We start from the raw sequence: 14,269 nt of genomic DNA, 5'->3' as shown, positions 1-14,269 counted from the left end.
TTGAGCTGAATCAAAGCGCCCACCCCATGAGATCCGATCAACCTCACACATTCCGTGAATCGGCGGAATGTCCAGCTGCGCGATAAACATCATCTGTTGTGACCGGGGTGGGGACTTCAACTGTAAATATGTGTGGGAACGGGCCTGAAGCGGGGATTCCGAGGATGTCTTTCCGTACATCAAAGAGTTGACAGAGATGTGTTTTATGCAATAAAGTAATAAACTCTTGTATAAGAGGCCAGGCCTCAGAGATGCAGTTAGAGCACCTCGTGACGATACTTGCTGTCTGAACTGATGTGTTCTCCTCCGGAGAGAATAAACCCTTGTTTCCAGTCTTCCAGTCTCCAGCGCCTGCCTCTTCATTGATTAGTATTTTGTGGGTTAAAGAGGCGACACCGCCGGGCAACACTTAAGGATCTTTTTATACTGGTTGCTTCCCACCGTTTAACACTATAATTACCGGTATCCTAGGATTAATAGTATTTAAAGAGTTTTCCAGTATCTCCAATACTGGCGATTCAGTGCTAGCTGCTCTTGGTCTACTATAGACATTTATCAGAAGGATTTCTCCTTTATTTTGTGTTTTTATTTTTACCACTAAGATATCTGGAGATGATAATTCAAGTTTGCTAATATCTATCTTTAAGGAGATTTTGGCCCATATGGCTAAACCTCCTGTTGGTCTAACTCTCGAGGAAGGGACGTGATATGCAAAAGAAACAATTGATGGACGGAATGCTGGACAATGCAAACATTCACCCCCAGTCACAAGGATCTGGGTTAAATCCATCACGCTTTTGCTCACCACACCACCCCTGTTTGGACCCAGTCATATGCAAATCCGTCTTGACCCTGTTCCTTGTGGGGAACAGTCCTGCCCGAATTGCCAAGCCAGGTCCTATCTGGACAGGAAATAAGCATCCTGGGACCGGTTTCTGGGCATCACCCTTCATCAGCCAGGCTAGCTTGAATACAGTGGTGTGGTGAGCACAGCCCCATGTCTGGGCATACCCATACCACTTAGGGCGACGTACGCAAAAGAAACGATTGATGGACGCAATGCTGGACAATGCTAACATTAAAACCCAGTCAGAAGGATCAGGGTTAAATCCATCATTTGTTTGCCCACCCCACCACCCCAGTTTGGACCCAGCCATTTGTAAATCAGTCTTGACCCTGTTCCTTGTGGAAATAGTCCAGCCCGAACTGCCAAGCCAGGTCCTATCTGGACCGGAAACAAGCATCCTGGGACCGGTTTCTGAAGATCACCCTTCATCAGCCAGGCTAGCTTGAATCCAGTGATATGTTGAGCATGGGACCCATGTCTGGGCATACCCTTCCAACTTAGGGCGACAAATGCATAAGATACAATTGATGGATGGAATGCTGGACAATGTAAACATTCACCCCCAGTCACTAGGATCTGGGTTAAATCCATCATTCTTTTGCTCACCGCACCACCCAAGTATGGACCCACCCATATGCAAATCAGTCTTGACCCTGTTCCAAACTGGAATGGCATGGTGAGCAAAAAAAAACGAGGGATTTAAGCCCAGATCTCTGTACTGGGGTGAATGTATGACATTGTTCTCCATTCTGTTCATCAATTGTTCTTTTTTATATTTGTCACACTGAGTGGGACGGGTATGCTCAGACGTGGGTCCCGTGCTCTCCATGCCACTGGAGTCAAGCTATCCTGGCTGAAGAGGGTTGAAACCCCGAAAACGGTCCTAGGATGCTTGTTTCCAGTCCAGGGAGGACCTGGCTTGGCATTTCGGGCTGGACTATTCCCATTGGGCACAGGGTCATGAATGATTTGCATATGGCTGGGTTCAAACTGGAATGGCATGGTGAGCAAACAAACGATGGATTTAGGCCCAGATCTCTATACTGGGGTGAATGTATGACATTGTTTTGCATTCTGTCCATCAATTGTTGTGTTTGCTCTCGAGGATGGGAGAGCGTTAACACTGAAGGTCCTGTAGCCCAGCTTGTGGGCGGTTCCAAAGCCCACGTTTCTTGTAATAGAGTTCAAATTGATTCATATATTCTTTCCATTCTAAGTCTATTAATTTATATCTCACTCCTGCTATGTTCCATGAAACCAGGTGTTTCGATCTTTGTATGTATTCCTCACTACCCTTCTGGGTGCTAGAGTGAACTGCTACTGCTTCTGTGGTCTCATCCATTTCTCTGACAGTTCCCTGGTGTACTTTATGTCAGTGGTCAGGTAGAGATTTTCCTTTGGAATTCCTTTGAGCAGACTGGGGACATAGAAGGGCCTAGTGCAGAGCGTGACTCCAGTTCCCTGTGTTCCTAGTCAGTCGACTGCCTCTAGATCATTTTGGGTGCAATTGGTTTAAGGTAGTTGACCAATGTTTGCAAGACTGTTCTGGTTTATTGTCTCGGTTCTAGATCTATTTAACTTGAATTTCACCGCAGAGTTGGAAATTGAAGGTGGTCTTAGATCCATTGTTAAAAAGCCATCGACTATACTTTTGAATTTAAAGACAAGGAGAATGGTATCACAGGGTTCGTGCTTGCTCACTAGACGTTCCACTTTTATAATGTTGGAGCGTATTACTGATAGGAACTCGCGCTTGGATCTAATCCAGTGGATAGTCTTGTTTTTTTAATGACTCTTCATCTTCCCTATGGGACAAGAGTGTCAATTTAGAGAGGTTAATCATGTATAGTGTTCGGTCTGTCTGACTGTTTTTTTGTCATTAAATACATTACTATTGTGGTTCTGCCTAAGATCAAGATTTCGATTACCTAGACAATATTTTTACCTCTCACTCAGTGGATCCTGCTCCCTTCGGTTATTGTAGGCCCTGCAGGATAATTGAATTGCCCCCATCTTATGGTTATGTTGTAGTGCGTTTTTATAATAATAGTTTTGATTAATATCACCCTTATTATTCCGTACACCCCCTCTCTCCATCCTTGCTCCCATAGTGCCAGGGATCCTCCCCTTGTGACCTTTCCCCCCTTTGAAGGTTAAGTGCTTGTGTTCCAGTGTTCATACCGCTTGCTGATTTTATTGCATGGCTGTGTGGTTTCCTATTGAGGCCCTGCACTTCATCTGAGTTTGTCTGGCTCTACAGCATACCTCGGGATGTAAGGTTCCTAATTTGGGTTTTTAGGAGGACAACTTCCTCTGTCAGGGCTTCTAACTTCTGCACTAATTCAGTTATCAGCTTGGTAGAGACACTAATTTGAGCCCTTTGAGCCAATGTTTCAGAATCGTTGTTAGGATGGAGGGGTGCGGGGGGTGTTTGGACCTGCAGGTCATTTTTAGGTCTCGCCTACGTAGCGCGCATGAGCTGCTAGGAGGCCTTTAGCCGTCGTCTGCTCTTTTTCGAAGCACATACTCGTGCTTGTGGCGGCATCCAGCTTGCGGGAGCGAGCAGGAGCAATGGCATTCGCAGTCAAAGCACAAGTACTTGATAACAAACGTTATTATTGCGATGAAGTTTCTTCTCTATACCGGAACAAATGATTGACAAGGCTGCTTTTGATTGAAGAACACTTCCTTTATATCCTTTCCACCATACTCGCACATTTATGGGATCGGCCCCAAATGTCTTCCCCAATAGAATCACTCGACATTGAGCAAAAATAGCTGATATTTTCAGGTACAAAAGGTAGTTATTTATAAATGCAGCGTGCTGTTTCAATAAATACAGGTCAAAGAAGCAATTTTATATAATTATTAATTCGGGTTTAAAAACATATATATATTATTTAAATGATTAGGAAAGGCTCAACGGTGCCTCGAAAGACACAGCCTTGTGCCATAAATATGAAAAAGAACACAAGAAATAGTGTCAAAAATTTCAGTGGGTGTATCAAGCCTCGGTATGCAACCCTATTTATTTGCCAGCCAGCGACTTGAGAGCATATTGTATTTTGCGCTAGGAGTTGGAAAGTGCAAAAAGAATACAAGCTTCCAGTGCTTAATTTGAGCCAGTGTTTGGGGGGACAGGCACCTTTTTTTTTCTCAGCAGACATTTTCCTAAGTGGAACAGAAAGAAAAACGCACCAACGGGAAAAAATGGAGAAGAGAAATACTGAAAACCAGTCCTAGCGAGTGGATTAAAGCCTTGAGGTGGACTCCGGTTTACCCAGCCTTGCTATTCTGCTCTCTGACACTTAATAGAGCCGACTGGTCTTCTGAGCAGAACTTTGGGCTGCTGCACCCTTTGTTTTTCAAATTAAGCACTTCGAGCTTCGGCACATCAACACAAAGAGAACAGTTAGAAAAAACGTGAACATGATCTTCTTTAAGGAAAACCAAGGCAAAACCAAGACTTTTTCAACAAGCTTTGGCATAGCCAATAGGTCTTGCTTTTGGGACCTTATAAGTATTTAGTTATGCAGCACAATATCCTTGGTGCAACAACATCAACTGTTGCATGGCTAAGCACTTATAAGGTCCCAAAGGAGTGGCCTATTGGCTATGCCTATGCTCGTTGTTATTGAAATCGGATTATGGGTTGGAGAGGGTACACTTCTGCTTACTAGTGTTGATACTAGGGTTAACGATGAGTATCTGTTAGTTCACACAATTGTTTGTAGAGCCTCTGTACCCCTATCGGAACAGGATTGGTCTTCTCTACAAACCTTCCCCTTGTTAAATAGTTAAAATTACTATTTCCTATTCAGGGGATGGGATGAGAGTTAGGGACAAAAACACCCTCCATGGAAGAATGAGCAGCGCAGAGAATAATACTCTTTACAACAAGCTAGCAACGACTTTCTGTAACATCCTCCGTACAACCCCTCTTGCAGGATAATCACACACTCTGGGTAAAGTCTGACTGTTTCCGAGGCTTAGCCTCGCTACAGTAACAGCTTTGGTCCACAGTAAAAGTTTTCACAGGAGGTTGGCAGGATATCTTTTCTAGGTGAGAAAATGTTTTAACAGGTGTCTAATTCCTGCCCAAGCAGCAGAGGACAGAGTGCAGGAGAATGGCAGACCAGTCGTGCCAGTAAAGCAATTCTGCAAAGCTGGAAAGTTGGAGCCAAGGGGGTGTGGCCCTGCCTCCTCCTGTCGCCGATGGGCGAAGGCAGCGCTAAAAACGTGAGGTGACCATGCCTCTCCCCTGTCGGCTGTGCAGGATTGTGGGCCTCGGAGCACCCTGTGACCTGATGTCCCAGCAGGGTGTAGGTGATGGCAGCAGCAGTATGGACCCAAAAATAACGGCGCCCCACGCTGCAGGGGAGAGGGTAGCTCTAAAAGCACAAGGTGGCCACACCTCTCCCCTGTCAGCTGTGCAGGACTGTAGGCCTCGGTGCACCCTGGGACCTGATGTTCCACCAGGGTGTAGGTGATGGCAGCAGCAATATGGCCCCAACAACAACGGCGTCCCCTCACAATACTCTAAGATGGTCCACAGCCACTAGGTTCAAGTTTCACAAGAACATACATTATACTTGCAGGGAACTTTCTTTTTAGCCTTAAAGGAAATGTATGACATCCTTATTGATACAACATATCTATTTGGCAAATGAGCATGGTCTAGAGTTGTCAACCTTAATGCCTGCGAAGTGAAAAATAATAGCTATCTTCTGTTTTAGGGCATGAAGATATCTGTTGCTCTAAAAATTATTTCAGGCACTACTAAATCAGTGTACAATCAGTAAAATACATTTGCCTCTTGAATGCTTGCCAAACATGATCTTAAGACAAGTTCATACACAAAGACTTACTTTTCTCAGGCACGTCCAAGAGCCTCCTTCTGCCTCGCGTCTTCTTTAGCGTGATTGGCTCTAGCTCTATCTCCTCATCTTCTTGCCAATCCTGTACCCCTGGTGGGGTGCAGCGGCCATTTTCTAGAGACTGGCCCATTTCGCCATCCTGAAGATTGTCGGAATCTTCCTGAAAGTTTCTTGTATCCCTCGTGTCTGGTTCACTGCAACTCCCATCTTCCTCCCGTGTTGGCGTAATAACTGTACACTGAGAAACAGCCTGTCCCAGGTCTCCATTGAGCAAGGGCTCGCTACTTCGACTGTCCAATGAAAAGTGGCACTTTTGAGGTGAAATACTCTCTTTGGACGATTCAAAGCTTTCCACCTATTATAAAAAGAAACACTGCCAATAAATGCATTCGGTTTATACTTAAGGAAAAACACTACCCTTCTTAGTATGAGTCATATCTCACTCAAACTGTGTGGGTAAATATCAGAGACCAAAATAGGCGGACCATTTACTTAACACCACTCATTACAACATCTGAATATAAACACATTAGCATAATCACTAAATTTGGGATTAAACATGATGTTACTGGAGAAACGGATTCAAGAGCTGCTGCCCTTACTAAGAAGTCACTAGTGAGAAAATCCTTATGTATGTTCAATTTGTAAAATGATGAGAAAACACTGAAAAAATGTAACATTTCATTACTCTAATGCGCTTAGACCTTTGACTGTTGCAGAAGTTCTGCCTTCTTGCACTGCACAAATTAAAAGCCAAACATTTATTAGGCCTAAGTTTAGGAATGTAGTTATCGACAACAGGGAGAAGCCCTCAGACCTGAACAGGGGTAAACTAAATACTAGAATCCTAACAAAGGTTGAAGTATAACACTTAAAATAATGAAAAATACAAAATAAAATACCCAGAAGATTTTTAAATTATGCAAGAAAGGAAAAGAAAGAAAGAAAAAAAACATTGTTTCTAATTAACAATAAAAGGAGGAAATGCACAGATACTATTTGGATAAACGATACTAATGTATAAATATTTCATTATATGGAACATTTATTAAAAAAATAGACAATCAAAACACTGATAAGACGATAAAGGCGCTCATAGTGTTACACATACAATGATGAAAATACAGACAATATAATGTGTAATCGGAAAAGGTGGCTGAGAAAAGGGTTATACAAATGAGTAGTTCAGGGCAAAACAAAAACAACATACAGCAAAAATGTGTCCTCTTCAATTAAGGACACATGTAGGCGTCACCAGCGTTTCGACCATCGTAGATTTAGATGGTCATCATCAGTATAAAACAATGAATATTGGAGCGTCCAAGAAAATTCAATAAAACTTCTAAATGGGACTATGTACATGGGTATCAGGAAAATTAAAATATGTATAGAGGCATAAAATGAGTCAAGAATAATAAATGAAAGAATAGGATGTGGAAAAAAATTAGTTGATGAACAAGGGTAAAGAAGAACCACAATCACCCCAAAAACAAAAATCGAGTGCGTAGAAAAGTAGAAGTTGCTTGTCCAAATAGTATCTGGGCATTTCCTCCTTTTATTGTTGATTAGAAACTATGTTGTTTTTAGGTCTCGCCTACACAGTGCTTGCGCTTCATAGGAAAGGGACCTTATGTCATGGGCACAGTTTTCCCTGCAAATACGTGCCCGCGTTCCATTGCTTCCAATGGTAATGTGTGCACGTCTGGCTATTTCCTCTACGGATGGCAGTAATTATCGCGCCTTGCCCCTCGCTGCCGCGAGGGAATCTTGTAGGCCCCCTCCTCTTGCCCCTCCCCCTTCTGCTGCTGCGGGAGGCAAGCGGCTTGTGCATGTTTTTTGGGCTTCAGAGCTTCAGCTGTGTTTGTTGCCTAATAGGAAAATAATAACACGTAATCAATCAAAGGCGCCCCTCGTGTTTTGCAACAGTTGTTTTACTTTATTCCAATGCAGCAGCGGTGCCGTTTCTCCTTTGTCTGTACTTGGCGTGTTGCAGTTCCAGAGCTCATCAACAGAGGTTCGCGCCACGCCTGCTGAGTGCTCGGCTATTCCGAAAACCTACTCGGTTCTGGCACAATAAAACATCCACATGTTAAAAAATATATATATATCCAGTGCACATGTTTAGTTGACGGTCATAATTTACAATAAACAGTGAGTAAGACCCTCCGGAAGAAAAGCAAAATCTGCTTTCGTCCTGTCAGGCGCTCGCCACTTTAAAGGCGTTTCATTGAAAATACTGTGGCGACCGTGCCGGGGACTTTGTGACATGCTCAAGCGCTTGGATAATCTTCATTTACGTTACATTATGTTTTTCTTACATATGTGTAGATATATTTTTCATGTTTGTCTGAACTCGCAGTCGCAGGACTTGCGAACAGTCGCGTTGACCTTGTGCGCAGGAGCCGAGAGCTCTGTTCGTCGAGCGAGACTGTCTGTGAATAAAGGACGGGAAATGCCTATTCCTACTATTCACAACCAGACAGTCCTGTGTTGGACCCCTCTCGGTGAGCCTTGGTAGTGCAGCACTTTTTCGATAATCCTGCATGCTTGAAGGACATTTTACCACAATATTTAAATCGAATAAACACTCTCCAAGACTTAAAATATAATGAAAATAAATGAAACTGCGTTACAGCTGCATGGGCTTATGTAGTTCTGTTTTCTTCTTCATTGTACTCTGATTTCGGTAAAAGGTACTCACTCCGTGTTGTTTATTTGTCTCTGTGTTTATTTCAAATGACGTGCTGGAATTTATTGTCAGCACTGAGCAGGGTTTGAACCCGAATCTTTAGGCATCACATTCTAACTGAACAACATAATATTACCTGTTTGCTCTGTATTGGTAAAATGTCAGTTGGCAAATATAAAAGAAAAGCGCTCGGCCAAGGACGATTAACTCTTCTTTCCTTAGTTTTGTAGTCAGTGACGCAAGATTACTGCCGATCACCTCAATCAAACATGATGTAACAGATGCTGCCTTAAGTAACATCGCTGGTGACCTTATTTATGACTTTACCATTGACACTGCCGATGGCATCAATAAGGATACATTAGAATTTATTTGCTTGCGTTATGTAATGATATGTTGTTAAATCCTGATATATATATTGGTATGAATATTGTGAGGTCAAGAGCTGTCCATTTTGGGTAAAAAGTTACGTTTAACAGCGGGGCGGAAGCTTTGGATTTTGTGGCTAACCCTAACAGGTCAATTTCAGTGAGGTTTCAGTTTTATTTTTAATAATAATGGTTTTCTACACTTCGTGTGTCTTATAATGGTTTTCTACACCTCGTGTGTTTTATTTGAAGATCTATGTTTTCCCTAATGGCTTCCTCAAGGGATTTGAAAACCTGTTTCCAAAAAGCTGCGCATTTGTGGGCTATGCTACTATGTGTGAAATAGTGTGCCCTCCTTGCAGCACTTGCGCAGGCACAGAGCATCCCCTGCCTTCCCTATTTTGTGCCGTAGGGTTCTTCTAGGGGCGGGAGGGGGTAGGGGTGGAGGGGGGGCCAAGGATCCTGACCTCTCAGTCCCCGGAAACCAAGACGCAAGGTCTGTGATTGGTGTGGAGAAGTGTGGATATGGTAACCCTCTTGGAAAAAATATGTTCTTATCTCAGCCACATGGCACTTGCCTGTCTTAAGAATCCAGTGCGCTTTCACGCAGCGTCTACCCACTTTGTTGAATTAGTTCTAGTGGTGAGCAGTCTGCTGATGAAACCCAGCACACCAAGGACAGAGGGGTATAAGTGGTTTGACCAGGCATGTAGAAAGGTCTCCAAGAGACTGCATGAGGCCTTTAAAACCAGGGGATATGAACAGGGTGTGTCAATGCAAACAGGTTTATAGTATTGTGCGAAGGGTTAGACTGAAACAACTGCAAGAAGAAACCTGAGGAGAGCTGGTGAAGGCTTGCAGAATGAGAGACACCAAAGCCTTTTGGGCTGCCAAAGGAAATATCAAATCAGTGGGGATAACATTGAATACTGTTATCATCACCATTAGTCAGAAGGCCTGGGTTAAACATTTTTAAAAAGTTATGAGTCCTCAAGCGATTCTGAGGTTATTGAGGAGGAGGTGGCATTTCCCTTGTTAGTGGAATTCTCTGTAGAGGCGGTAAAAGATGCAACTAATAAAAGCCGATGCCAGAAGACTCCAGGTCCGAATGGGGTGCCAATGGACTTATATAAACCTGCACCGGATCTCTGGGCCACTTTACTATGCAATTCTTTTTAATACCCACAGGTCTACCTCAATCTTGGCGTTTAGCCACAATTACCCCTGCTTTTAGAAAGCCCCCCCCCCATCCCAGAATATTACTGCCCAATATTGTTAGTGGACTCCACTGTCAAGTTGGTGGGCACAATGGTATTGGCCCCCCTTTTGGAATGGGTCGGGGTACCCGACATTCTGTCGGAGGGGCAGTACGGATTTCGTGAGGGGCTCAGCACAATGGAGCAATGGCTTAATTTGTACCTACTGATTAGTAAATACACCATCACTAAGCAGAGCTCAATTTACCTGGCTTTCATGGATCTGTCCTGCGCCTTCGACAGTGTGGTGAAGTCCAAACTCTGGGAGATATTGATCGATATGAGGATCGATAGCTGCCTGGTCCAGTTTTTGAGAGCCCTCCACTATGATCTCTCTGCTATGATCCGGTTCGGCCCCTCGTGAGATAGGGCAGATGCTTTTTAGAGAAGGCATGGGGTATGTCAGGGGTGCGTTTTAGCGCCGGCTGTTTTTTCTGTACATAAATGGTCTAGGTATTGCCCTGTCAGCAATTATCTCCGACGTCCCTTCCATTGGCGGCAAAAAACGTTTCCATGTTATTTGAATTTAAAAACAGTTATTCAGCGCACTTTTACCCAGCGGTTTCATGGCGCTAAAAACGTTTCCATGTTATTATACGCAGATTATGCAACTTTATAATCAAGGCCCCCTGTCATTACCCGTAGGCCTGTAAATCACTGACTGCCTGCTAAGGTAGTACGAACCAAAACAGTCCCAACCGAAACTACATTTCCCAGCGTCCTTTGCGTCCTTTGCGTGAGCACACTCCACGTGACTCGGACGTCGATCAAACCCGGATATAGGTAAGTCAGACGCTACAAACGCTGCCAATTATTCTTGGATTTCCTCCGGTAGAAGCAGAGTCTATATCCAGGATATCAAAGGCGGTAAGGGTGCCCCTCTCACCTCATTCTTGTACTTTGTCTGATATTTACGTTGCATGCGCGCTTGAGAACAGGCTTTCTCAGTGGTTTTTGGCCCAGGCTTCTCTGTTGGCGAAACAACGTTTTCGGCTGTTTCATGCAGAGAAGCGCAGCAGGCAACATATGACTCTGTTACTTTCCGGATTGGCTTGTCCGTTGGGCGAGCTCCTGGCTTCTTTGTTGGGGGAACCGCACAGTTGGCGGTCCCTTGCAGAGGGGCGTTTATGTCATTAACAGCGCTCCACCCCTTTGTTTGCCATTCCCCGTTGGCGAGACCAGAAGCGTCTGGGTTCTCATGCAGGGAGTGGATCCTTTTCTTTTGGTGTTTTCTTGCTCGGATTATGGATTGACCATTCAGTTGGATGGTCTATACCACAGGATCTGTGAACCTTGCCCTACGCATACACGCTCATCAATGCTTAAATCAAGATGGCCATGTGATTATTGAACTCCCCAAGTTCAGTTCCTTATGTTCTTATAGTGCAGAAAGTAATGTGCACCTCTTCTTTGGTTGTATTCATGCATGGTCAGATCTTATATAACGTTTCCTATGAGAGAGAGATAAGAGGGCAGCAGGAAGTTCCTATTTTGCTTTTGGGGCTATTCCACACATGACCAGGGTAGGTGATGTAAATATATGTTACTCTAATGACAGAGAATCCTGTGGTGTATGTGTAATACTGATGGATGTTTTCTCCTCTGTATAGTGTTTTATGTTGGTGTATGTGTAATACTGATGGATGTTTTCTCCTCTATATAGTGTTTTATGTTGAAAGTTGGCAATCACCCTCTTCTGGTAGAAACCAATCTTTCATTTCCTTTACAGGTAGAGTGATATATAGATTTGCTAGATATACCTCACAGAGCGTTCACCTGTTTCTTTATCCTGTTACACCAAACTGAGTATTTACGATGTTTTTCCTGTGTCATCCAAAGATCTCCCTCCATCCTGTTTATTTATTTATTTATTTAAAGAGTTTTATATAAGGCTGGCTAGACCCAGAGGTATCAGAGCGCTTTACATGAGAATAAACAATGTAACAGAAAAAGTTCAACAATTACACAATAAATCCCCCCCAAAAAAGGCAATACAATTAGGAGAGGGGAGAAAGGGGAGAGAGAGAGAGGTAGGGGAGGTAAGAAAGGGAGGATAAGGGAAGATACAATATGGAGAGAGGAAAAGAGATCTGTCTAAGAACCGACAGGGAAAGGTGAAGAAAAGGAGAGAATCCACGGCCCATCGCACCTATCGCTAAACCAGGTAGATCCATCCGGCATCAGACAAAAAAAGTTCAGTCTCGAAACATTGAGAGAAGGGAGAAGGAGAGACATAAAAAGAGGGAGGATGTGGGAGGAGACAGCAGGAGGGACGAAAGGAGGTGTAACAAGGTGGTTTAACAGTATAACAGGACAAGGTCAACAATGATACCTTACAACCAACAGTCAGCAATACGTTAGGAGAGGAGAGAAAGGAGAGAGAAAAGAGCTGGGGGGTAGGTGAGGTGAGAAAAAGAGGTAAGGGAAGAGACAACCGAATAGAAGAGAGGAAGTCTGTCTAAAAATCGACTGGGTAGGTGACGACCAAGGAGGGAATCCACGGTCCGTCTCCCCTATAACTAAACCGGGTAGCTCCATCGGGCATCAGACAAAGTAGTTCGGTCTCAGGTGTGGTGAATAAATTAATTACCCTGTCAGAATTTCTATACATTAACAATGATCATGCATATAATGAGAGGCAGAGTCCGTGGTGTCCGATTCAGAAGGGCTTTAATTCAGTAACTCGAGTTAAGGGAGAATCGGGTTCCATCACCACGAGGGATCAGGAAGGATCGTCATCTGAACTTTATTCACAGAGTGCATTATTCATAGTTAAAACATACATTAACTTGCATAGAGAAGGCGGAGCGCTCCAGGCGGAGCAAGTGAAAGAGAGAGATAAGAGCACATGGGCGTGAAAAAGGGCGTGTAAGAAGGTGTACACGTGGGTGTTCACTTGATGAGTCATAGATGTGTCATAGGTGGGTGGATACATGGAGGGGGTCTGCATGGTCAGCAGGAACCTTTACCCTACTTGTGCGCGCAATTTGGTCATGACGTGGAATTGGGGGAAGCTGGGGGGAGCTGACTTTCGTGCTAGTAGAGGAGTCTTGGATGTCAGGACGACCTGCACTTCTGGTATTATCTGATATCTTGAGTTTGGAGGATGTATTATCTGACTTAAAGGTCGCTCGAGCAAAGGCTGCTCATCACTAAATGCTAGTGTGTGCAGATATTTCTTCGTGCATTGCGTGGGGGCCATGGGCCTTCTATGGATGCAAGTTCTGTAAATCACTTGAATGGAGACAGAAAGGCTAGGCCCTATCTTCTGCAGGCGGAATATGTTTACCCTTTTCATTAAGCAGGAATGTGTTTATGTGGAGCAGAGCAGATAACTGTAGGCAAAATACTGTCTTGGCAGGCCAGGCTGGGCACCTCTCGGCTGAGCAGGAAGTATGTGAGAGGTCAGGGATACATAGCTAAACTGCAGCTTTCAGAGTGTCAGGAGGTATGGAGCCTGAATTCGGGTCCTGGCTCGGCTGAGCCACAAAAACGAGTTCATCTCGACTTTTAAACGTGCACCATGTAAATGCATTGGCAACATAGGCCTCAGTACGGAATTAACGTTTCTTTCATGGAGGGCCTGGTAACTGACATGTTAACATTGGACGGAAATTCAGAGGCATTATTATTACAGGCATGAGAAGGGAATTGCATGGTGACATGGACATACATGGGGTACATGTACATATATAGGGTGCATGTAGGGGACACACTGGCCACGTAAAATTTCTATTTCCTCATTCCCTCCTTGTCCCCTACTGTGCCCTTCAGGACACATCGATATTCATGATACCATATATCTGATCATACAGCATCATTTGCTCGTCTTTTTTCTTTTGTACACGTGGATGGGGAATACAGGCAGTGGCACACAAGCCGCAAATCGCTGGGCCACATTGCAGACAGAGACAGCAACTGAATATAATAAGCAGTATCATCCCTAGGAATGACAACACTTTCCATCCCCATGCTGATATTACACTCCAGAGCCAACCGGACCAAGTCCATGTGCCTGGGTTTTGGTGTATCTCGTGAGCTATCTTATGGAGTCTTGTTATTGCTGCATACACGGATGGCGCGTTATTAGGAATAAACACGCAACAACTGGAGCCGATCACTCTACAAGCCCCGCCCCTATCTGCCAGGATGACGTCAAGAGGAAGGCGGTTCTGAAGAACAACAAGTCTCATAGCAGACTGCTCCTCGGTCAAGTTAGCTAGAGCAGAAGT

The 14,269-nt window shown here is 44.2% G+C and overlaps 1 protein-coding gene across 2 annotated transcripts in view; it reads right to left on the bottom strand.

The window, feature by feature from the left end:
- DNMT3A (DNA methyltransferase 3 alpha) overlaps positions 1–14,269 on the bottom strand; it is a 1,977,379-nt gene that overhangs the window by 1,408,151 nt on the left and 554,959 nt on the right. For both annotated transcript variants that reach the window (XM_086928111.1, XM_086928112.1), the window contains exon 5: positions 5,716–6,079. In XM_086928111.1, coding sequence (XP_086784237.1) covers positions 5,716–6,079 — 364 coding nt within the window. The remainder of the gene's footprint in view (positions 1–5,715; positions 6,080–14,269) is intronic.

This window comes from Lissotriton vulgaris, chromosome 6 (genome assembly GCF_964263255.1).
Source record: "Lissotriton vulgaris chromosome 6, aLisVul1.2, whole genome shotgun sequence".
In the NCBI taxonomy this organism is placed as follows: Eukaryota; Metazoa; Chordata; class Amphibia; order Caudata; family Salamandridae; genus Lissotriton; species Lissotriton vulgaris.
Note: the sequence above shows the minus strand (reverse complement) of the source record. Positions and strands in the feature narration are given on the sequence as shown.